Source organism: Pongo abelii, chromosome 22 (genome assembly GCF_028885655.2).
Source record: "Pongo abelii isolate AG06213 chromosome 22, NHGRI_mPonAbe1-v2.0_pri, whole genome shotgun sequence".
Taxonomy (NCBI): Eukaryota; Metazoa; Chordata; class Mammalia; order Primates; family Hominidae; genus Pongo; species Pongo abelii.
This window is the reverse complement of record NC_072007.2, coordinates 36,038,024-36,064,097: the sequence shown is the minus strand read 5'-3', so window position 1 is coordinate 36,064,097 and position 26,074 is coordinate 36,038,024. Positions and strand designations below refer to the sequence as shown.

Below are 26,074 nucleotides of genomic sequence, written 5' to 3'. Positions count from 1 at the left end.
TACCAAAGGGGCTTCCCTCTGTACCTCCACTCCATGGCTTCATTTACCCTATGACCATTTATTAATCCTAAAAACTTCACTTTTGTCCCCATTCCTTGTTTCTTCAAACGCCAGTGTAAAACAAGGTTTAAGTATTTTCTGAGCATCAGAAGTGCTTTGGAAAGGTGAGACGATGGTGAGGAATATCATGCTGTCCACACTGCTTTCTCTGGGTCGGACCCAGAACACATACAAAGGGAAAATTGTGAACAATGGCAAATATAAAATGAAATATCCTCGTTTCACACGTTTCAACTGTATGTCATCTGTCAAATGGAAACCAGCCTTTTTGAAAAAGTGAGAAAAAGACTGCGGTTTCCCTCTTCTGCCCTCATACTAAGGACAAATTTAATTCACTCACTAAATGGCAGATTATGTGGTAAAACTTTGCTCTCCTGATAAATTATATTTGCACTTCCCCTGGAAATTTAACAGAGTCCTTTTGTAGTTAATTAACTGTAAAATAAGATAAGATTGGGCAGTTGTTAAAGGAAGTATCTTTAAGGTTTTCTGCTAGGCTGGGAGTATTTTATTTCTAATCAAAAGCCAAGAAACTATCTCTAAACTAGCTCAGAGGGAAATCCACCCTCCCCACCCCTCTTCTTTGATGTTGCTGCGTATCCTGGTGAGGGCTTTTATTAGAAAACTAAGGAGCAGGACTGGCACATCAATAGCAATAAGCCATTTAAAGTGGTGCCCCTCCTGGTCCTCGATGCTCGGGATTAACTCACTGTGGTTCCTTTCTGGCTGCTCCTTTTTTGTAACTTGTTTATTGCATATGCTTTTTTCCCTGCTCGACTATGTTCGGGAGCCACGACTTACCATCTTGATTTGTCTTGTTTGCTTTCTGTGTCCCTTGCTTCCTGTACCCAGTTGAGCCTGTTGATGCCCGTCCTGCTGCCGACCGGGGACTGACCACTCGACCAGGTATCAGAACTGCTTGACTTCTGCCTCTCTGCATCTTGTGCCTATGCTCGAGCAGACGTTGTCTCCTGTCTGCATTTTAAGCCTCTCTCAATTGTACTTACTGCAGAGTAGAATCTGAAGTGACCTTAGAAACCAAACTTTTAAAAATTCCCCTTGACTATTTATTACTTACTCTTCATTTCCCAAGTTCCGAGTGAAGTGATTTTTTTGTTTCTGAGCTTTCCTTTTGAAACCTAAAAGAGAACCCTTCCAAATCTGGGGGTTTTTTTTTTCTTTTCTTTTTTCTTTAAAACAAACAAAACAAGACAAAACAAAAACAGAGACGATTATATAGAGCCTGTCCTTAAAAACAGAAGCCCAGACAGATGTAGACTCTCGGGTGATGACTTGGATACCAGTGTGAACATCTCTTCTTTCTTGTTTGGTGCCCAGATGGGTCATTTTCTAACTGAACTGGACGCAAACTTCAGTCATTTACTGAAGTAGACATGATTTCCTGAAAATACCAGAATTGGTTTCTCTCCAGAGCCCGAAATACATCTTCTCTTTTGTGGGTTGTATGTACTTATTCTCAATGAGTGGCTAAAGTAACACAACAGATGTGGATGCATAATTTTGCACATAAGCCCTTTTTTTATGTATTACTTAAAAATCCCATTAACACTGAAATAGACACTTCTTTTTTTACAGTTTCACAAACATTAAGAAGAAACACATTTTTATTTTATGAATAATGTCATAGCACAGGAGAAGCATATATGTGCCTGGTGTCTACTCTATGAACAACCTCACCCAACTGATAGTAGCCAACGCTTTCAGTGAATCAAAAAGAGGAAGAAAGTTATTGAATTGACAAATCTGTATATTCCAGGGAGATTTTAATCCCAAATAACACATACTTTTCCATATTTATTTTCTTCTTTATCCTCATAATGTCCCCAGGCGATAGTCAAAGAACAGGGAATTAACTTTCTTTGAAGATATTAATACACAGAGGTCAACCTTTGCTGCCTGGTTCAGATACAGTCAGCAGCAGAGCCGGGAGACCCACCCCGTCCCTCACACTTCCACCACAGCCTCGACCCATGACTGCCTCCAAGCATGGTCACTGATGAAGACTCAGAGTCTGCCTGTGGCATCTTCATGCCTTTATGCTGTGATTAACAGTGGCAGCAGAGACAGTAGCGTGACACGTCTTGACAGCTGGTCTCGTTGATTTTATGAATTTCTGTCTGTAGGCTTTTAAGGGGAACTTAAATTATAGTGAGTCAGAGACAGTTTCAGTTCTTCTAATGTCCTCCTTATTGTCAGGGTCATGTAAGGGAATCTCAAGGAGCCAGGAGTTGACGTTCCTGTTCTGCTCAGCCAGCTTGTAAGGCCTCGGGCTGAGGGTCAGTTCAGTTCTAATTGCAACCACAGCCAGCCCAGGTTGGTCATTTGCCTTGGGACTTTTTTTCATGGTGCTTCTCTTTAAAAGACCTGCTTTTCATGTACAAGCATAAAATGTAACTTAGCATTCATTCGACTCATTCAATTTTATCAATTTTCTACATTGGGCCAGCGGAGCCTATATGTTACTATTGAAACATCCAGAACAGGTGACACTACCAGTCAATTTTTTTTTTTTTAATTGTTTTTTGTTTTTTTGAGATGGAGTCTCGCCGTGTCCCCCAGGCTGGAGTGGAATGGCGCGATCTCAACTCACTGCAACCTCTGCCTCGGGGGTTCAAGCAATTCTTGTGCCCCGGCCTCTCAAGTAGCTGGGACTACAGACGTGCACCACCATGCCCAGCTAATTTTTTTGTATTTTCAGTAGAGACGGGATTTCACCATGTTGGCCAGGCTGGTCTCGAACTACTGACCTCAGGTGATCCACCCACCTCGGCATCCCAAAGTGCTGGGATTACAGGCATGAGCCACCATGCCCGGCCTATTCTTTTTAAAAAAAATTTTTTTTAATCTAAATCTAACATAAAAAGGACACCTCCAAACATTGTCAAACAAAAACAATGTGTTTTAAAGGAAGAGCTAGAGAATAGTTAATGGTATTACACAGGTGAGAGAAAACCATCCAAAACCTTTCTCATAACAATAAGAATATTATGTCACTTGGGGATTTCACAAAGATCAATGCACTAAATTCTTTCTAGGATTGAAAGAAATTAAATGGTAGGGTCCCTGTTCTCAGGAGCTTGAGGTATAATAGAAGGAATTTTGCATATTTGGAAACACGAGATGGAATTTGGAAGACAAAGAAATACAAAGCAACATTAAGTGCCGACAAGAATGTTCTGTGATGTGAGCAGATGGAATACTAACCCAGGGGTGTGTTAAGTAGAGAACTTACTAGAGATGGGCTTCCAGAGAGGTTATGAAACATTTGAGGCACCTGGATTGGCAAAGAAGAAGGGAACAATTCTATTCAGAGGAGAGGGTAGCCTAAGCCAAGCTTCCTTTCATACACAGCGTTGGCTTGGGTTGCCCAGTAAGATGGCTAAAGTTGAGAAAGAATGCTCAGATATGAAGTGAGGAAGATCCTAGTTAAGGTTTGTCTATGAATAGCAGTATTTGCTGCACATGTGTGCTGTTTATGTGCTTGTAGTAAGTTTGTCAAACATTTGGGCTAATTTCCCCCTGTGTTTTGTAGCATAGTTTTGGTTCTTGTTCACATTTTAGAGACCACACACTTGAGTCTAATGTGCCGAATTATATCTTTAGCCTTTCCAAACTTAGAAAGCCTTCCCAAGATTCAAGTGCCGTTCAAGTGATAGCATTGTTTTTGAATAATCACTATTGTCCTCAGAAACAAGTTAAAAAAAGGTTTTTGTTTTCCCCCCGCCCAGTGCTTTATAATCATGACTGAGGAAAATGGCTTCTCCTTAACTCTCATATCTAAAAAAACAGAATATGGTAACTTCCAGCATGCAATGTCAAGTAGGGACCACCGTAATAACAGTGGTGATTTGGGGGCATAGTTGCCATTATAGCTCCTCCTCCTGGCTTACTTCCAAAGAAAAAATAGACTCTGAAGGACTAATTATACAGTTTGACCAGAATAAAAAGGAAAAACACATTAGCGAGTTCTTCACATAGGGTAGAAAGCTGCCCTTTCTGTTATAATTCATCACCACCCTTCTCCAGTCCAAATAAAGGGAAACCAGACCCTTGACCCCTGAGCCATGCAAGAGGTGTCATGAAGGACATACCTCCCTTAGCCCCCACAGGAACAATAGGCTCTGTCTACTCATCATGACTTACAGGAAGAGAGAGCTGGAGTGAAATCAGCACAACTCAAGAAAGACCTCTAAGTAAGCCTGTAAACCAAGGTCCCTGCCATTTATTTAAAACTATTCATCACATTTTATTACATGCATTATCACCTTATTATGAATATTTCTCTATGTGCCAGCTTACTGATTTTTTCTCTTTTAGTAAGATTGGCTTAATGTAAAAAGCCTTCACTAAATGACTATTCGTGCTAAACAAAAATGAACTATTATAGCAAGAGCTCTTCTGCTAAGAGCTTCTCAAACTATTGAGCTGTAAACATTAATTTATCTGTCATGCTGACTTGATAACATGAATTTTGTTTTTTTTTTGGACCACCAAAAGTATTCGCAGTATCATTTCAAAAATAGTGTGGGCTTGTAAAATTTTTAGTGGAGAGCTCTTGGTTTTGTTTTTTTTTTTTGAAACAGGGTCTGTCTTGTTTCCAGGCTGGAGTACAGTGGCATGATCTCAGCTCACTGCAACCTCCACTTCCTGGGCTCAAGCCATCCTCCCACCTCAGCTTCCCATGCAGCTGGGATTACAGGGATGTGCCACCACACCTGGTTCATTTTTGTATTTTTAGTAGAGACAGAGTTTTGCCATGTTGACCAGGCTGGTCTCAAACTCCTGAGTTCAAACTGTTTGCCTGCCTCAGCCTCCCAAAGGGCTGGGATTACAGGCATGAGTCACTGCACCTGGCCGAGAGCTCTTTTTTTTTTTTTTTTTTGAGATGGAGTCTCACTCTGTCACCCAGGCTGGAGTGCAGTGGCACGATCTCGGCTCACTGCAAGCTCCGCCTCCTAGGTTCACGCCATTCTCCTGCCTTAGCCTCTAGTAGCTGGGACTCCAGGAGCCCGCCACCACGCCCGGCTAATTTTTTGTATTTTTAGTAGGGTCGGGATTTCACTGTGGTCTTGATCTCCTGACCTCGTGATCCTCCCGCCTCGGCCTCCCAAAGTGCCGGGATTACAGGTGTGATCCTGCCTGGCCAGAGCTCATTCTTTTATTTTTCAGTATAAATATTTGGCTCCGAAATCTAAAAGGGAAGACTGTTCACACTGTTCAAGAAAGTTTTCTTAAAAATCTCAGAAATATAGTTCTAACCTATTGTGTTACTAGATCTTTTATTTATTTATTATTATTTTTGTTTTTTTGGAGACAGAGTCTCATTCTGTCACCCAGGCTGGAGTGCAGTGGCACAATCTCAGCTCACTGCAACCTCCGCCTGCCGGGTTCAAGCGATTCTTATGCCTCAGCCTTCTGGAGTAGCTGGGATTACAGTCACCTGCCACCACACCCGGCTAATTTTTTTTTTTTTGCATTTTTAGTAGAGACAGGGTTTCACCATGTTGGGCAGGCTGGTCTCAAACTCCTGACCTCAAGTGATCCACCCAGCTTGGCCTCCCAAAGTGCTGGGATTACAGGCGTGAGCCACCGTGCTTGGCACGTTGCCAGATCTTAATAACAGAAAAGGAGTGAGCTGTAAAGAAATCACTGTGGTTATATAAGGATCTCAGATTTAAAAGGGCTATAGAAAGATTAAAATACACAGCCAGTGAGAATTAAGAGTTTTAGCATCACTACCCTATAAAAATAAGTTTCAGAAAGGTTAGTTTCAGCAGAATGAGTTGAAACTTAACCAAAAAATACTTAATATTAAAGTAAGAAAATAAATAAGAATAGAGAGCTCTGTGGGTCTTGTGGCAAGAAGTTGGGGGTTGAGGGTTAGGTCATTGAGAGGACCAGAGTTAAAGAGATGAGAAAGGGAAACTGTCCCACTTTCATTGTGCCTTTTATGTCTGTATTAAAGAGAATGAACTTCTGATGAAAAGAAATTAAAGACCGAGATAGATCAACATGAGAAAAGAAAGCCCTAGCCCATTACTTACCTATTGCTGTATGGCAAATAACCCAAGCAAGGATTAGGCTTGCTCTGTGTTGAATCAGGCTCAAAGGATGGAAGTTACAGGGAAACTGATTCTGGCTTCATGTAAAAAAGGCCATTTTGGGCAGGCAAATCTATCAAAAAATGGAGGGAAATTGATACATTCTTCTGTGTTCAAACAGGAACTGACAATCTGCCCCTGGGTGGGAACACCATAGAGGAGATGACTTCAGAAGCCCTTTTCATCCTAAAATTCTGATGTTTGATAATTAAATGTTATAGCATGGACACTGACATTTATATTTTTTACTTATGTTTTTGGTTTTTAAATGACTCTGCGTTTTAAGCTTCAAATTATTATTTGGATAATGAAATTCATCAGAACAATTAGTGTTAAGAATCATATAGCAATTTATAGAGAAGGAAGAGTTCATAGGTTATAAATTCTGTTAGTCACTAAGAAGCATTTTAAAAATTATGTACTATAGCTCTTTATTCAGCAGACGAACCAATTACAATCTGTGTCTGTAACTAGAACACTTGACTAAAATTATATAATTTTTATAATGCTTCACTGCATAGATACATGAACATAATTTATTTGTAATTGGAACAAAGCCCCAAAGTAGCAGTTTTGTTCTACCAGGTAATTAATGCTCATTTTTAAAGCCTTTATTATTTCTGAAGTAATGAGTGCACATGGAAAAAGACACATAATAGGCTAAACAATAAGCCCCTAAGCCAAGCCAACATATTCCAGGAACAAATCCTTGCCAACCTCTCAACCAGCATTTAACTTCTGCTTTTCCCCCATTTTCAAAAATTATAGGCATGTATTTAAAGGCAGCAGAAGCCTTACTTTCAGGTTTCCCTTACCCTTTCATTTCTTTTTGTTTAAAATAGGTAGTAATTAAAGTTTTAAATATAGGGTATCATTTTTCTTGAAGAAAGTCATTAATCAATTTTCTTCTAACTTCAGGCCTAGAAAGAAGTTTTGGGTAGGCTTTATCTTACAGTGTTACTATTTATGAGTAAAACTAATTGGTTGTCCTGCATACTTTAATTATGATGTAATACAGGTTCTGGGTTGACAAATATCAAGACGGAGGAGATCTCTGAAGTGAAGATGGATGCAGAATTCCGACATGACTCAGGATATGAAGTTCATCATCAAAAATTGGTACGTAAAATAATTTACCTCTTTCCACTACTCTGTCTTGCCAAATGACCTATTAACTCTGGTTCATCCTGTGCTAGAAATCAAATTAAGGAAAAGATAAAAATACAATGCTTGCCTATAGGATTACCATGAAAACATGAAGAAAATAAAGAGGCTAGGCTGAGCGCAGTGGCTCACGCCTGTAATCCCAGCACTTTGGGAAGCCAAGGCGGGTGGATCACGAGGTCAGGAATTCGAGACCAGCCTGGCCAATATGGTGAAACCCCATCTCTACTAAAAATACAAAAAAAATTATCAGGGTGTAGTGGCACACACCTGTAGTCCCAGCTGCTCGGGAGGCTGACGTGGGAGAATTGCTTGAACCTGGGAGGTGGAGGTTGCAGTGAGCCGGGATCGTGCCTAGGCGACAGAGCGAGACTCCGTCTCAAAAAAAAAAAAAGAAAAAGAAAAGAAAGAGGCTCTGTGTATAGTTCTTTCAGACTACAAGGCAGCTAAGTTTGTGCAGGACTCAGGACTTAAAGTGGAATTAATTTCAATATAGCAGCCACTTTAACTTCCACTGTATTTTCTGGGAAAACAGGTTTACAGTAGGTTTATTTGAAGGATCAGAGTCAAACACATGCATACGCTGCTTGGTTTTACAGAACATTTTATGTGGCTTAAATTCACATCTGGAACTGTCTTCCTTTGCTCATTCATTTCTCCCCCAGCTCTTTCTTTTCATTCCCTCCCCTACCTCCCATGATTTAACTTCTCTTGCAAGAGTAAGATCATGGAGTGAGCAGGACCCCATGATGTTCCCGATAGTGTTAGTCATCAAAAGGTTTGTGCAAAGAAGACAGCAGCTTCCTTTTCAGATGAAATCACTTTTCCCCCCTAATGTTAGAATTGGGAGTAAATCAAAAAGCCACATCTCCTTTGTGGTCAGCTCTAGTAGTTATATAAAATCCTTTACCAAAAGCTTAGAAATTCAGATAAATCAAATCGTGGATTATGTTAGGGTTCCATCTTATCAGTACGTGCAGTAAGAGGGTTAAATTAATAAAGAAGACAATTTTATCACATTCAGTGGTGGACAGAAAAATGGTAAGAAAATTTCCATAGCAATAATACTTGAAGTTCTCTCAGGCAATTCTTTTGTTGTGTGTGTGTGTGTGTGTTAGTTTTTTTCAAGCAGAAAATGTCTTTTCAATATTCATAAAGTTGATAAATCCTAGTATTAATCTCGAAAAGAAACACCTTCAAATTATTATTTATGTCTCACTTGACTCTAAATAATTGTAGCAAATAAAAAACTGACTTGGGATTTGGATTTGCATTCTTAACTCCCATAGTTCTTTTTTTGTACAAAGACATTTAGCTTTTTGAAGCATGGTTTTCATTGGCAAGATAATCTAGTATCAATTGTTATAAAATCAGGGTTTCTCTTGAGGAGGCTGTTGCTGAAGAGGTTAATAAAAACTGGGGAACTACTGAAGAGTTGAGAGTTGGTGGGGTAGAAAGCTGACGATTAATGTACAGATCTGCATTTGCCGGGGCCTGTGTCACATAAGCCCATCTCCACAATTATACTAATGCCTGTAATGCGACAGTGACTAATGGCAGCGGCAGCAATTAGGAGAATCAGCTCCCTCTACTGAACTAGTTCATAAGATAATGTACTATAATTAGTGCAATGAATATTACAAAATTACAGTATTTTCTTAAAGGCACAGGAGTATGTCCAGACTTGTATTTATTCCTGATTACCTCACACTAGTATATTAGCTAATTAATGATTTGCTTTTCATAAAAATGTTGAGCTAGCATATTTGTTTAGTAAAGGGAATAATTATGAACAATTTCTCATTTTGTTATAAAACACTTTTAGAAGTTGCTTCATTTGCTGTATTTTATATTGCCTTTCCAGATTGCTAGTATGTTAGTTTTAGCTTAGAAAAATCAGTCATTTGACTACCTTGAGACTAAATTGAAAGAATTTTTTAGGGAGGTACAGGCATACCTTGGAAATTTCAGAACACCACAATAAAACAAATTTTGCAACAAAATGTCACACAAATTTTTTGGCTTCCCAGTACATATAAAAGTTACATTGGCCAGGCACAGTGGCTCATGCCTGTCATCCCAGCACTTTGGGAGGCCGAGGCAGGTGGATCACAAGGTCAGGAGGTCGAGAGCATCCTGGCCAACATGGTGAAATGCCATCTCTACTAAAAATACAAAAATTAGCCGCATGTGGTGGCGTGCACCTGTAGTCCCAGCTACTCGGGAGGCTGAGGCAAGAGAATCTCTTGATCCCAGGAGGCAGAGGTTGCAGTGAGCCGAGATCGCACTCCAGCCTGGGCAACAAGAGCGAGACTGTGTCTCAAAAAAAAAAAAAAAAAAAAGTTTATATTTACACTATACTATAGTCTGTTACATGTGCAACAGCATTATGTCTAAAAAAAAAAAAAACCATGTACATACTTTTAATTACTTTTATTAGTAAAATATTTTATTACTAAAAATGCTAATGATCATCTGAGTCTTCAGCAAGTCCTAATCTTTTTGCTCATGGAGAATCTTGCCTTGATGTTCACTGCTGCAGGCTAATCCAGGTGGTGGTTGCTAAGGTTTGTGGTGGCTGTGGCAATTTCTTAAAATAAGACAATAATGAAGTTTGCTGCATCAATTGACTCTTCCTTTCACAAAAAGATTTCTCTGTAGCATGTGATGCTGTTTGATAGCATTTTCCTCACAGTAGAACAGCTTTCAAAATTGGAGTCGGTCTTGCAAATCTAGCCACTGCTTCATCAACTGAGTTCATGTGATATCCTAAATCCTTTGTTGTCATTTCAACAGTGTTCATAGCATCTTCACCAAGAGTAGATTCCACTGCAAGAAACCACTTTCTTTGCTCATCCATAAGAGGTAACTTCTCATCCATTCAAGTTTGATCATGAGATGGTAGCAGTTCAGTCATGTCTTTAGGCTCCACTTCTAATTCTAGTTCTCTTGTTATTTCCACCACATCTGCAGTGACATCCTTTACTGAAGTCTTGAACTCCTCACAGTCACCCATGAGAGTTGGAATCATCTTCTTCCAAACTCCTGTTATTGCTGATGTTTTGATCTCCTCCCATAAATCACAGATGTTCTTAATGGCATCTGGAATGGTGAATCCTTTTTAGAAGGTTTGCAGTTTACTTTGCCCAGATCCATTAGAGGAATCACTATCTATGGCAGTGAATAGCCCTACAAAATATATTTGAAATATATTTTGAAATAATAAGAGGCTGAAATAATAAGACTTGAAAGTTGATCTACAGGCTGAATGGATGTTGTGTTAGCAGGCATGAAAACAACAGTAATCTCCTTGTACCTGTCCTTCAGAGCTCTTGGGTGACTAGGTGCTTTGTCAATGAGCAGTAATATTTTGAAATGAGTCTTTTCTGAGCAGTAGGTCTTAACAGTGGGTTTAAAATATTCAGTAAACCATGCCGTTAAGAGATATGCTGTCATCCCACTTTTGTTGTTCCATTTATAGAGCATGGGCAGAGTAGATTTAGAATAATTCTTAAGCACCCTAGGACTTTTACAATGGTAAATCAGTCTTGGCTTCAAAAACTTAAAGTCGCCAGCTGCATTAGCCCCTAACAAGAGAGTCAGCTTGTCCTTTGAAGCTTTGAAAGCAGGACTTCTCTCTAGTGATGAAAGTCCTAGATGGCATCTTCTTCCAAATAAATGTTTCATCTCCACTGAAAATCTGTTATTTAGTGTAGCCACCTTCATCAGGAGTCTTATCTAGATCTTCTGGATAACTTACTGCAGCTTCTATATCAGCACTTGCTGCTTCACCTTGCACTTCTGTGTTATGGAGATGGCTTCTTCCCTTAAACCTCATGAAATCAACCTCTCCCAACTTTTTTTTCTTCTGCAGCTTCTTCACCTCTCTCATCCTTCATAGAATTGCAGAGAGTTGGGGGCCTTGTTCTTGATTAGGCTTTGGCCTAAGAGAATGTTGTGGTTGGTTCGATCTTCCATCCAGACAACTAAAAGTTTTTTCCATATCAGCAATAAGGCTGTTTTGCTTTCTTATCCTTTGTGTGCTCACTGGAGTAGCACTTTTAATCTCCTTCAAGAGCTTTTCTTTGCATTCACAACTTGGCTAACTGGCACAAGAATCTTGGCTTTCAATATGCCTTGCTCACTAAGCTTAATTATTTCTAGCTTTTGCTTTAAAGTGAGAGACTTGTGACTCTTCCTTTCACTTGAACACTTAAGAGGCCATTGTAGGGTTATTTACTGGCCCAGTTTCAATATTGTTGTCTCTCAAGGGATAGGGAGTCTGGGAGTTGAGGGGGTGGAATGGCCAGTTTGAGGGGCAGTCAGAATACACACAACATTTATTGATTTCGTTTGCTGTCTTTATGGGCATGTTTCATGACACTCCAAAACAAAATAGTAACATCAAAAGCCACTGATCACAGATCACCAAACAGATATAATAATTTTTAATGTTTGAATATTTAAATAATTACCAAAATGTGACACAGACATGAAGTGAACCTGTGTTCACTGTTGGAAAAATGGCACCAATAGACTTGTTCGATGCAGGGTTGCCACAAACCTTTGTTTTTTTTTGTTTTTTTTTTTTTTAAATACTATCTATCTGTAAGCACTACTGTACAATAAAGCTAGGTATGCCTGTATTTTCATTAAGTTGCAGAGTAAACGTGGTAATGTTTAGCTTTAGTTTTACTTGATCTGGCATAAGAGCAGCTCCTTATATAACAAGATGATAAAAGTTGTGGTGTGCTTCTGTAATTTCATTCAAGTAGATAAAGTTGAAAAATCATGACTTGCTTTTATAAACAGTATGAAGCAATGTAGTGCAATACATGAAATTTTATTCCTTCTTTACAATGTTCTCAAAATTCTTTTTATGTTTAATCCAAATAAAGAGCAAGAATAAAGCAACGTTTCAGATCTTGGTTTCTGGAGACAATAATAAGAAAGCATGAGTTATGAGTGACTTAAAATTCTTGTTGCCTGTACTTCACTTTGAAATAACATTATGCTTTAAAAAGCATTATACTGCTAAACATTAATTAGAATTCTGCGGAATTACTATAGCTAAAAGTAGGTAACAGGGTATCTTTTTCTCTATCGTTTAACTCCTTTGTTTCAGAATGCCTATTCCTGTGCATTAAAAGTGTCCCTCCGAGGAAATTAGGACATCTGCAGGGTTGAAAAACACCTAAGTCTCAGTCACTTAGAGTCAGACATCAGGGCTCAGAGTTTCAAACCTGCAATGACTAGGAAAATGCTGACCTCCTTTCATTAGTATGATCGTGCCTTTCCAGCTTTTGATAGATCCAAGCGCTGTCTTCCCACCACTCACCAAATGTTTGACCTGTCAAAGGGTTTCAGGTCCCTGCAGACTTTGGTTTTGACATGTGAGGGGAAAGTAGACGTCCTCGAACTGGGGAAGCCACATGTTTTACATCGTTCTATAAACTATGATTGTCATTCTTAGTAGGAGAATATGTGATTTTTTTTTTTTTAAGCATCAAATATGTGACCAACCAGTTGGGCAGAGAATATACTGAAACTTTTCATATAACCTCATCCAAATGTCCCCTGCATTTAAGAAATGAAATTCTTCTAATTGCATTTATAAATTGTAAATTATATTGCGTGTAGAAATTAAAATTCTTTTTCTTAATTTGTTTTCAAGGTGTTCTTTGCAGAAGATGTGGGTTCAAACAAAGGTGCAATCATTGGACTCATGGTGGGCGGTGTTGTCATAGCGACAGTGATCGTCATCACCTTGGTGATGCTGAAGAAGAAACAGTACACATCCATTCATCATGGTGTGGTGGAGGTAGGTAAACTTGACTGCATGTTTGCAAGTGGGAATTAAAGAAGACTATGAGAGAATTAGGCTTAGCTTTTTGCTAAGAACTATCTAAGCATCTCTTTTAAAAAATGAATCAGTGTGCTTCCATGATGCTTGGGTTACAGCTGTTCTTTCTTGTTTTGGTTTTCATTCATTGCAACTTATCATGAATATTCTGCTCAAGGTATTGAGAGTGTGTTGTTATCTCAACTTACAATTTGTGTTGAAGTTATCAAAATAATACAAATTGTGTCCGGAATTGGTGGGTTCTTGGTCTTACTGACTTCAAGAATGAAGCCGCAGAGCCTCGCAGTGAGTGTTACCGCTGTTAAGGTGGCGTGTCTGGAGTTTGTTCCTTCTGATGTTCGGATGTGTTTGAAGTTTCTTCCTTCTGGTGGGTTCGTAGTCTCGCTGGCTCAGGAGTGAAGCTGCAGAACTTCGCCGTGAGTGTTACAGCTCTTAAGGCAGTGCGTCTGGAGTTGTTCGTTCCTCCCGGTGGGCTCATGGTCTCGCTGGGTTCAGGAGTGAAGCTGCAGATCTTCGCAGTGAGTGTTACAGCTCATAAAAGCAGTGTGGACCCAAAGAGTGAGCAGTAGCAAGATTTATTGCAAAGAGCGAAAGAACAAAGCTTCCACAGTGTGGAAGGGGACCCGAGCGGGTTGCCAGTGCTGGCTCGGGCAGCCTGCTTTTATTCTCTTATCTGGCCCCACCCACATCCTGCTGATTGGTAGAGCCAAGTGGCCTGTTTTGACAGGGCACTGATTGGTGCGTTTACAATCCCTGAGCTAGATACAAAGGTTCTCTATGTCCCCATCAGATTAGTTAGATACAGAGTTTCGACACACAGGTTCTCCAAGGCCCCACCAGAGCAGCTAGATACAAAGTGTCGATTGGTGCATTCACAAACCTTGAGCTAAACACAGGGTGCTGATTGGTGTGTTTACAAACCTTGAGCTAGGTACAGAGTGCCGATTGGTGTATTTACAATCCCTGAGCTAGACATAAAGGTTCTCCAAGGCCCCACCAGAGCAGCTACAGTGTCGAGTGGTGCACTCACAAACCTTGAGCTAAACACAGGGTGCTGATTGGTGTGTTTACAATCCCTGAGCTAGACATAAAGGTTCTCCAAGGCCCCACCAGAGCAGCTAGCTACAGTGTTAAGTGATGCACTCACAAACCTCGAGCTAAACACAGGGTGCTGATTGGTGTGTTTACAAACCTTGAGCTAGATACAGAGTGCCGATTGGTGTGTTTACAATACCTGAGCTAGATATAAAGACTCTCCACGTCCTCACGACTCAGGAGCCCAGCTGGCTTCACCTAGTGGATCCCGCGCCGTGTGCTCGCACTCCTCAGCCCTTGGGTGGTCGATGGGACTGGGCGCCATGGAGCAGGGGGTGGCGCTCGTCAGGGAGGCTCAGGCTGCACAGGAACTCACAGAGGCGGGGGAAGGCTCAGGCATGGCAGGCTGCAGTCCCGAGGCCTGCCCCGCAGGAAGGCAGCTAAGGCCCGGCGAGAAATCGAGCGCAGCGCCGGTGGGCTGGCACTGCTGGGGGACCCAGTATACCCTCCACAGCAGCTGGCCCGGGTGCTAAGTCCCTCATTGCCCGGGGCCGGCAGGGCCGGCCGGCTGCTCCAAGTGCGGGGCCCGCCAAGCTTACGCCCACCCGGAACTCCACCTGGCCCGCAAGCGCCGCACACAACCCCGGTTCCTGCTGGTGCCTCTCCCTCCACACCTCCCTGCAAGCTGAGGGAGTGGGCTCCGGCCTTGGCCAGCCCAGAAAGGGGCTCCCACAGTGCAGTGGTGGGCTGAAGGGCTCCTCAAGTGCTACCAAAGTGGGAGCCCAGGAAGAGGAGGCGCCGAGAGCAAGCGAGGGCTGTGAGGACTGCCAGCACGCTGTCACCTCTCAAAATGATAATGCATGACTTTAAAAAAGCATGATTACTCTTAGACTTTTTTTTCAAAGACAAGCAACAAAAATCAGTACAAGAAGTTAAAAATAAAAACAGAAGTAGGAAGTTGCTTTTTCCAAAAAAACAAAACATGTCTATTCCTGGATTTCTTTTGTCTTAAATAGTCTGGCCTCTGAATACATCCAGGTAATAGTAAATAATGTGACTTTTCAGTGCAGACTCTTAGCTTTAAAGTTTCTCAGGAAATCACACTATACCAAATGGCCCACCAAAACATACATGATTGTTATTTGAGAGTTCTGCAACCTGTTACCCTGCACTTCCACCTGAAATATCTTCGTTTCAAGGTGCTATACTAAAACAAGAAAGAGAGAAAGAAAATTTACAAATAAGTTATTTTTATGCATTTAAAATGCCATTTGGATGGGGGAAAAAGTGTTAACATCTCACAGTATATGCAACTCTTTAGGAAACTGTCTTGTAGAGAGTATAGTATAAACATAACTTTTATATGCACAGGGAAACTGAAAAATTTATGTGACATTTCATTGCGATATTTTAAGAGTTATGGAATTTTTAGAGCTGAAAGATTTATTGATGATGACCAATAAAATTGATCTTCTCATCTTGTAGATGAGGGAACTTTGGCCGAGACAGAAGGGTTCAAATTACGCAGGGTCAAGCTCAGAGTCCAGATTTCCCCTCATATTCCCCATTGCTTTTTTTTTGAGACAGAATCTCGCTCTGTTGCCCAGGCTGGATCTTGGCTCACTGCAACCTCTGCCTCCTGGGTTCAAGCAATTCTCTTGTCTCAGCTTCCTCAGTAGCTGGGGCTATGGGCACATGCCACCATGCCTGGCTAATTTTTATGTTTTTAGTAGAGACGGGGTTTCACCATATTGGTCAAGCTGGTCTCGAACTCCTGACCTCAGGAGTTTAGATACACAAACTTGGCCTCCCAAAGTGCTGAGATTACAGGCGTGAGCCACCGCGTCCGGCCCCCATTGCTTTTTCCATCAGAGAATAGTCCAGGTGTTTCTAGGGAGCTGAAGATTTCACTATCCCCAAGGAACTGTGCTCTAAACCATTCTTGATTAGAAGAGGACAGGCACTGTTTAAATAAATGAAATTTGTGGTGAAGCCAGAAATTTCATTTTGCTCAGCACTTAAAACCTCTGCAGACTACAACAGAAGCTGCTGATGGAAATTGGGGTTGAGCCTCATTTCCACGTTCATACTGACATGGATGAGCAGTGTGAGGAAGGAAACCAAGAGAACAGTGGGGTGGAAAGGAACGGACTGACTCATAGATCAGAGTGTGAGCACATAAAAGCAATGACCCCACTGTCATTTTTGGCCATTGCACCTTTTGTGATAGTATCTAAGCTTATGTCCCTCAAAACAGTGTAAGATAGGTTTTCATTAGTATCAGCTTATTTCATTTCTGCTCAAATTAATTTTTAAAAAAATTTTAGTTCCATGTTTGAGCAAATAAAGATGTCTTCATACTTGAGTAATTCAAGAGCACTTTTTTGCTGTTGTTTTGTTTTTTTTCATGGTTTTGTTGTTTTTTGTTGTTGTTGTTTCTTTGTTTTTTGAGATGGAGTCTTGCTCTTTCACCCAGGCTGTTGTGCAGTGGCATGATCTCCACTCACTGCAACCTCCACCTCCCAGGTTCAAGCGATTCTCCTATCTCACTCAGCCTCCTGAGTAACTGGGATTACAGGGGCATACCACCACACCTGGCTAATTTTTGTATTTTTAGTAGTGACAGGGTTTTGCCATGTTGGCCAGGCTGGTCTTGAATTCCTGGCCTCAAGTGATCCGCCCTCCTCAGCCTCCCAAGGTGCTGGGATTACAGGCATGAGCCACCGTGCCTGGCCTTCAAGAGCACTTTTTAGTTTATTTAATATAATTCTCTTTGCTGCCGGTCTGTCCGTTGAAGTTGCTTGTTTTTGATGCCAGAGGCCAAAGACTTGGCTTCCTCGGGCTTCCATAACAAAGTAACACAGATGGGTGGATTAAGCAACAGAAATTTACCTTCTCACATTTCTGGAGTGTAAGATCAAGGTATCAGCCAGGTTGGTTCCTCCCCAGGCCTCTCTCCTTGGTTTGCAAACGGCTGCCTTCTTTCTCCCTTATCCTCATGTGACCTTCAGTCTCTTTTCTGCTGTGTCCCAACCTCTTTCCATAAGGACACCAGTCATATTGGATTACGATCAACCCGGATGACCCTGTTTAACTTTAATAACCTCTTTGACCCTATCTGCAAATACAGTCACAGGTGGAGGTACCGGCAGGTTAGGACTTCAACATATGAATTTTAGGGGGACACATTTTAGCCCGTAACAGACCCCAGTGATGCTGAGCATAAAACAAGGCCTCCACCTGGAGCTCCTTCCCCTGGCTGTGCGTGAGACTTATCAGGTCCTACCTCAGACCTAAGGAAACAGAATTCCCAAATAGGAGGCTGAGAATCTGAGTGTTGAAAATTTCCCCAAATGAATGAGACGTGCAGTCAGATTTGAGAATCACTGACACATCATTTTAACACTCCTTCCTTTTAGTTCTCTGCACAAGCCTTAGGGAGTGGAAAATGGTATCTCTTGCCTCCCAGATAACCGGTTGCCTTTTAAGTGCTCTTCCCACTGCCTAAATTAAAACGCTTTTTTTTAGTCAGTTACCAAGCAATGTCTCATTGGACTTAAAATGTCAGAGAAGAAGTTGACATTTTGACCCAGATTCTGAAATTAATTTTTAAGCCAGGAAGTATCCTTGCAGGAGCAAAATCGGGAAGGATGGCTATTCAGCTCTTCTCTAGATATTCATTTTGCTGTCTACTTGAGAGCAACTGGAAACCTTTCTAGATTAGGGGCTCCACCTCATTCATGTTTTGTTTTGTTTATTTCCTCTCATCTCCTTCTTCCTCTCAAGACCTTTGTGACTGTCCTTCCCGAAAGCAGCCCTCTGTGCAGCCCCATAGTGTGTCTGTACAGCAGTGTTGAAATAGACCACATTCCCCTTTTCTGTCCTCAAAAAAGGTGTAGCCTAGCTGGGATGGTAGAACTTGAACACAGGGAGTTGCAACCCGGCCTAGGCATGTTCCCAGGTGAGAGAGCACGGTGGGCTTTCAGAGCACCATTTTTCTTAGCATTCCAGCGTCTGCACCGAACGGAAGTGATGCTTCTGCAACATCCTCTTCCTACCTTAACAGGCCCTCTCACGCTCAAGTACATGGAAATACCTTTATTTCCGGCTCTGGCTAACCTTCACTAATCAGTAACCCTACTTCAGTAAGAACAAAAATGAGTACACAAACATTTCCAGTTGGACTTGCCTCAGTCACTCAGGACAGAATACCACTGTACTTACATACCATCAGTGCCTGAAGAAGTCATGATGAAAGCGTTGGTTTCCAGAAAATTTCTCGTTTTTAGAGTGAAAAATGCCTGCAGAAGATCACAGAGATAGCAACCCTAGGAAAAAAACACCTGAGAACAAATGTATAAATGAAACAAGCCTAGAACAGTCACATACAACTTCACACTGGAGATAACGTTCTGAGAAATGTGGCATGGGGCGGTTTCATCGCTGTGCAAACATCATAAAGTACATGTACATAAATCTAGATCGTATAGCCTGCTACGCACCTGGGCTACACACCTACAAGCTATTGCTCCTAGGCTCCACACCTGTGCAGCATGTCACTGCACTGAATACTATACAGTTGTAACACACTGGCAGGTATCTGTGTATCTAAACAGAAAAGGTACAGTAAAAAATACGATATTATGGGACCACCATCATATGTTTGGTCTGTCGTGGACTAAAATGTCATTATGTGGCCCATAACTGTATTTTTATTGGTAGAGTTGTTTAGCATTTGGAAATGAGCACTTGCTATTTTTTTTTTAAATAAGCAGTAAATATTGACTTACTGATTTACTTAGCCATAAGGCCAGAGAGTCTCTCTGTGAGCCGTTGGCCATGCTTTCCCAAGGAGGTAACTGTGCCTTGTTGGTGCTTCAAGCAGTGAAGCAATAGCCCTTTATTATTACCACTCCCCAAATGTGCCCTCCATGTCAGAATACCCCTCTGGTGGCTGGAAATCTCAGCACTAGCTGAATTACCCACCCTTGCTCCTGTTTTAGGACGTTCCTGCAAAGCCCACTGATCCCAGGATCTGTTTAGTAGCAAGCGGTACTTTTCTACATTCACATACATAGACACTGGATATTTAAAAATACGTATTGTAGCTCTTTCTGCTACTCTCCCCAGACATGTCACCTTTAATAAGGAGAAGTTGGGGGCACAGCTTCTCTTTATTTTAGCATGTGAAAAAGTTTTCCTCTCACAGATCTGATCACTTGAACACCAGAAGTCTCCCCGCCCCCACCTCCTGGTTATCTCATTAATGACCTAAATAAGAAGAGAGTTCCTTATTTGGCTGTTATGGAGGTATGGCATATGACTTTTTCTGAGTAATGTGCTGTCATACTGGTGACTTTATAAAAAGATGTCCTTACAGGTCTTTTCTTCCCGGCCAGAAGCTGACCTACCAGGATACAGACGCACTGACGTCGGCATTGTAGGGTAGTTGGAGAGAGTGGTCAGGTTGAATGGAAAGCCACGATAAGGAAAAGTGAGGGTGGGTGCAGAACCTAGGAGTGGCTTACAGTGAGCAGCAGGAAGAGAAATTGGAAGATCAAAGGAAAGCATCAAAAATGATTACAGGCCAGGCGTGGTGGCTCACACCTGTAATCCCAGCATTTGGGGAGGCCAAGGCAGGCGGATCACTTGAGGCTAGGGGTTTGAGACCAGCCTGGCCAACATGGTGAGACCCCGTCTCTAACAAAAATAAAAAAATGAGCCAGGCGTGGTGGCACGCGCCTGTAGTCGCAGCTACTCAGGAGGCTGAGGCAGGAGAATCGCTTGAACCTGGGAGACGGAGGCTGCAGTGAGCCAAGATCACGCCACTGCACTCCAGCCTGGGTGACAGAGCAAGACTGTCTTAAAAAAAAAAAAAAATTATGAAGAGATAGCAAAGGAGTTCCTGAACCTGCCTGAAGAATTGCTTGATGTTGGCAATAAACATAGTCAGCTGCCTTCTAGTTATATGTAACTATAGAGAGATGGCATCAAAATTAGGAAAACAAGCATCTATACAACCAGGTAGCAGGCAGTTACTAGGAGGTTACTAGGAGGGATAAGTCACTAGCTTGACAACTTCCTGGCTATTTTCTTTGCTTTTATTATTTTTTTTTCCGCTTACTTGTGGTTCCTTTGATGTGTCACACTCTATTATTGCATTGTATGCCTTAGTTCCCTTACCCTGCTTTACTTGTCTGGTCCATCTCTGACAGGATTCTGTCGTTTAGCCTGACTCAGTCCCTTGTATAAAAGGACATCTATTAATCCACATCCTGCTGGTTACTGTACATAATAAAATGTAAACGTGGTGTTTCCTGACTCTTCTCCAAGCTCACAAACCTCCATCTGAATACTCTAGGGGCAATAGGAGGAGACCTAGAAACTAAGGACACCCAAATAGAAGCTTGTCCCTGCAGTCAGATAGCTGAGCTCTAAATTACTCTGGATACAGTGAAGGACTAAATGGTTCCAATGAATCAAGTTCAGGGAGAAAAGGGTAAGGGGGTATGGAGGTTAGCCAAAGAGTGTCAAATGTTCTCCTCAAAGCTATTTTAGAACAAGGCGGGTCAGGCTGTCTGGGCTCAGCTCTTTTCAGCGTGTGTCATAGGCAGCAGCCAGTTGAAGCCGTGCCACCATGCAGTGCAGGGGCCCAGGTCTCAGGAAGGGGCAGCGTGCTGAGAGTCACATGAAGACTTCAGATCAGTTCCTGCTGCTGTGTAATCTAGGCAGTCTGGGAGGAGAATGAATATTCAGTGGTTGTATGTATGTGTGTCTTCATCCCAGCAAGTTCCTGCCTGGTTGGAAAATGGAAACTCTGTCCCTGACTTCATTGTCTTATCATTCCTTCCAGAACAAGCACCACGGGCTCAAACCTTCCCTGGCTCTGCTTTAAGGGAAATAATATTGTGTCCATGCAGAGGCCCTGTCTGCACAGGGTCGTGGTAGGGCTGGCCTTCACATGGTGACTCATGCCACTGCTGTAGCTTAGCCATGAGGAAGAGATTGGTGAGCCTGCTGGAGAGGAAGGCTACCCTTACCTGGTGCTCTTCCTTTAGCGGTAGCTTTATCCATAGACATGAGTACTCAGTTTTTCACATCTAGCTTTCAAGGGGCTGGAGATTGAAGATCTAATCCATGCTCCTTGGATGCTCTTTTGTCAAGATAATCCCTTCTCCTGTAGCTCCTGAGCCCTCTGAGGTCTGAGGGCCAAGCTGCCCCATGGCAGGAATGGCGAAATGTAACTGTCCTCTCAGTGGCAAAAGGTAATAGGATTAGCAAGTAGCAAAACAGAAGCCAAGAAAAGGCAGAAGAGTTAGAGGCCTGGATTGTGCATCAGCCTTGGAGCCTCGCATCTCTAGCAGGGCACTCTTAAGTGTTCGGCTTTGGAGTTTGAAGAGGAGATAAACCGATCAAATTGCCAGGTGTTCCCCTGCCCTTGATGCACGCAGATGATTGTTGACAGCCAGTGTGATGGTATATGCGCCTCCTGGAAGAGATAAAAGTATAATATTCCAGCAATCAAGCAGCATTGTGGCTTTTTTTTACAATCAGAAACATAGCAGCTTTGTGCTTGATCTCCTAAGCAAGATAATTTTTTTTAACCTGGGCATTCTTTGAGATCTCAGTTACGAGGTGATGGGGAGCAAAAATGATGCCCAAGTTCGAATGGCATACTGCTCTAGATAGGCTGTCTCCTGGCACACAGATTTACAGAGTGAATGAAATCTCTCATTATTGGTGCTAATCTTTAACCATGGTGTTTTAACTTACAAGTTGGAGGCTAATTACACAGTTACCAGTTAAAGCCAGGTGACCTCATGTGTTGACAACACTGCAGATCAAAGGAAAGAGGAGAGGATGAGGAAAACATCTGTGATTTGCTCCCAGAAGGACAGTGAAGCTGAGCATCCATTTGAGCAGAGTCCTCTGAGTACTGGCCTTGGTTAGAGCTTGTTGGTGGGAGTGTGCTAAGGGGAGATGCCTAGGTCTGTCATTGGAGTAACCTGAGGGTTTAGCTGCAGGGCAACTCAGGCAGCTCTGAGCCTGGTGGTAGATGGGAGGGATTCACAGTAGCACACAGTCTCTTCCATAAGTGGAAAGGTAAGCATCAGGGCACATGGCCACGGTGGCTCACACCTGTAATCCTAGTACTTTAGGAGGCCGAGGTAGGCGGATCACCTGAGGTCAGTTTGAGACCAGCATGGCCAACATGGTGAAACCCCATCTCTACTAAAAATACAAAAATTAGCCAGGCATAGTGGCGGGTGCCTGTAATCCCAGCTACTCGGGAGGCTGAGGCAGGAGAATCACTTGAACCTGGGAGGCAGAGGTTGCAGTGAGCCACGATTGCCTGGGCAACAAGAGCGAGACTCCAACTCAGAAAAAAATGGGCACATAATGGATGGAACATTCTGTCCCAAGGGATGAGGGAACTGTATATCTACCTATTCCGGCTGCCTTGGGATTAGCCACTGGTAGTCATTCCACCTCATTCCCAGACTGAAAAGAGTCAATCACTTCATGAAGTGGGGCTGTACGAAGGGACCACAGGGGACCTGATTATACTGACATATTTTATTTATTTATTTATTTATTTTTTGAGACAGTCTCCCCCTCTGTTGCCCAGGCCGGAGTGCAGTGGCACAATCTTGGCTCACTGCAGCATCAGCCTCCCGGGTTCAAGCAATTCTCCTGCCTCAGCCTCCAGAGTAGCTGGGACTACAGGCACATGCCACTGTGCCTGGCTAAATTTTTTTGTATTTTTGTTAGAGATGGGGTTTCACTATGTTGGCCTGGCTTGTCTCAAACTCCTGACCTCGTGATCCACCTGCCTTGGCCTCCCAAAAGTGCTGGGATTGTGAGCCACCGCACCCAGCCTTTTTTTTCTTGGAGATGGAGTCTCACTCTGTCTCCCAGGCTGGAGTGCAGTGGCAAAATCTCGGCTCACTGCAAACTCCACCCCCTCCAAGTTCAAGCCATTCTCCTGCCTCCGCCTCTGGAGCAGCTGGGATTACAGTTGTGCACCACCACGCCTGGCTAATTTTTGTATTTTTAGTAGAGACAAGGTTTCACCATGTTGGCCAGGCTTGTCTTCAAACTCCTGACCTCAAGTGACGCACCCACCTCAGGCTCCCAAAGTGCTGGGATTACAGGCGTGAGCCACTGCACTCAGCCATATTGACAGATCTTTTAGTCTGAATTATTATCAGCCAGTGTGGTCTAGTCATGACATATCTAGCTCCATCTCGAGACCTCATGTCTTACCGCTGACACCACGTCCTCGCTGGTACTTTTTCTTCCTTGGCTTCAGGGGCATTGCTGCGTAGGCTCAGGTCCGTGCCAGATGGGGTGTGTAGGGGGAAAAGCTGCATAAGGGAGGAATGTCACTTGGCAACACTCAGCAAGGGGGAACGGGCCTGCAGTATTCTCCCAGAGATGAATGAGCAGCCCATTCTAGGAAATATCCCTTTGAAGGAATATCTTCTGTATGGTACATCCAAACTTTTCTCTGGAAAACATGCCTCTTCATTCTGATGACTTTCTATTCATTCTCTTCATCTTACCATGGTTTTACAAAAGAGGAATTTTAACAGACAAAAAAGTAAGCCTTTACTCATTCAGCAGAGTTAAGGACCTCCTCTCTTCTGCGAACGGGGAGAGGTATAACAAATATAGTAAAACAAGAACAGCCACTGCCCACGTTGTAGGGGTAAGTGCCCTGCCCAACCTGCAGACAGTAAATGCCACACACAGCTCTAACGGTGACAGGGGGAGAAAAACGTCTTCAGTTACTGGCCTGACTTTAGAGGGAAAGCAACATATTAACAGAGAGGGTCTGATTTTAAACTTTGAGCTGAACATACTTCTATAGTATCTTAATTCTCAGTTTTTAAAAAATTACATAATCTAGAATGGCGTCGTCCTTCCTCTTCCTTTTTTCTTGTGCCAAATAATAGCCCCCTTTGGTATATGTATGTTATTGTTTTAATTAAATGATTCTCAAACCTCTCCTTAACATTTTAACAAACATAAAATTTGATAGAAACGGGCTAGACTAAATTCAGCAGTCCAGGAAATCAAGTATTTTTCTACACAGATTTTGAGTGTCACCCAAGATACAGTATACTTTGCTGAATCTCCCTCCATGATACTCTTGTGGTTTTATCTATCTTACCAAAACACTTCCAAGTAAAACAGGCTTCCATTGACACTGTTTGTCCTTTATTAAGCCAACAGGGGAGGAAAAAATACCATTGCACTGGGTTTATCCACTTACTGTGGAGTTGGGGAACCAGAAACAACCACTGGACACTTTGCAAGCGCATCAAGGTTTCCACCGCCACCTGGTGGCTAGATGGAGCACAGCATCTGTATAACTGGTGGGCAAAGGCGTTCTGCTCCAAGATGTCAAAGTGGGGGAGAAAATCATGGGTGTTCTGCAATCTTGGCAAAAGAAGAGTACTGTACTCCTTATCTTTTTACTGCTTCTCCATGTTCACCCTTAAAGGATTGATTTTTATTTTTTACTCAGCTCTCTTCTTGTTTTTCAGGTTGACGCCGCTGTCACCCCAGAGGAGCGCCACCTGTCCAAGATGCAGCAGAACGGCTATGAAAATCCAACCTACAAGTTCTTTGAGCAGATGCAGAACTAGACCCCCGCCACAGCAGCCTCTGAAGTTGGACAGCAAAACCATTGCTTCACTACCCATCGGTGTCCATTTATAGAATAATGTGGGAAGAAACAAACCCCTCTGTTTTATGATTTACTCATTATCGCCTTTTGACAGCTGTGCTGTAACACAAGTAGATGCCTGAACTTGAATTAATCCACAAATCAGTAATGTATTCTATCTCTCTTTACATTTTGGTCTCTACACTACATTATTAATGGGTTTTGTGTACTGTAAAGAATTTAGCTGTATCAAACTAGTGCATGAATAGATTCTCTCCTGATTATTTATCACATAGCCCCTTAGCCAGTTGTATATTATTCTTGTGGTTTGTGACCCAATTAAGTCCTACTTTACATATGCTTTAAGAATCGATGGGGGATGCTTCATGTGAACGTGGGAGTTCAGCTGCTTCTCTTGCCTATGTATTCCTTTCCTGATCACTATGCATTTTAAAGTTAAACATTTTTAAGTATTTCAGATGCTTTAGAGAGATTTTTTTTCCATGATTGCATTTTACTGTACAGATTGCTGCTTCTGCTATATTTGTGATATAGGAATTAAGAGGATACACATTTGTTTCTTTGTGCCTGTTTTATGTGCACACATTAGGCATTGAGACTTCAAGCTTTTTTTTTCTCCACGTACCTTTGGGTCTTTGATAAAGAAAAGAATCCCTGTTCATTGTAAGCACTTTTACGGGGCGGGTGGGGAGGGGTGCTCTGCTGGTCTTAAATTACCAAGAATTCTCCAAAACAATTTTCTGCAGGATGATTGTACAGAATCATTGCTTATGACATGATCGCTTTCTACACTGTATTACATAAATAAATTAAATAAAATAACCCTGGGCAAGACTTTTCTTTGAAGGATGACTACAGACATTAAATAGTCGAAGTAATTTTGGGTGGGGAGAAGAGGCAGATTCAATTTTCTTTAACCAGTCTGCAGTTTTATTTATGATACAAAAGAAGATAAAAATGGAAGTGGCAATATAAGGGAATGAGGAAGGCATGCCTGGACAAACCCTTCTTTAAGATGTGTCTTCAATTTGTATAAAATGGTGTTTTCATGTAAATAAATACATTCTTGGAGGAGCACCATTGTGCTGGTGTGAATGATTCCATAGTAACAATCTTGACCATTTACTGACATAC

General features: G+C 42.1%; 1 protein-coding gene across 6 annotated transcripts in view; it reads left to right on the top strand.

Moving 5' to 3' along the window:
- Window positions 1–25,762, top strand: part of APP (amyloid beta precursor protein) — a 282,485-nt gene extending 256,723 nt beyond the window's left edge. For 3 of the 6 annotated variants that reach the window (XM_024239220.3, XM_024239222.3, NM_001133542.1), the window contains 4 exon segments: window positions 913–966; window positions 7,201–7,301; window positions 13,021–13,167; window positions 24,798–25,762. In XM_024239220.3, coding sequence (XP_024094988.1) covers window positions 913–966; window positions 7,201–7,301; window positions 13,021–13,167; window positions 24,798–24,899 — 404 coding nt within the window. In that variant the 3' untranslated portion in view covers window positions 24,900–25,762. 6 annotated transcript variants of the gene reach the window in all.
- The last annotated feature ends 312 nt before the right edge of the window (window positions 25,763–26,074 follow it).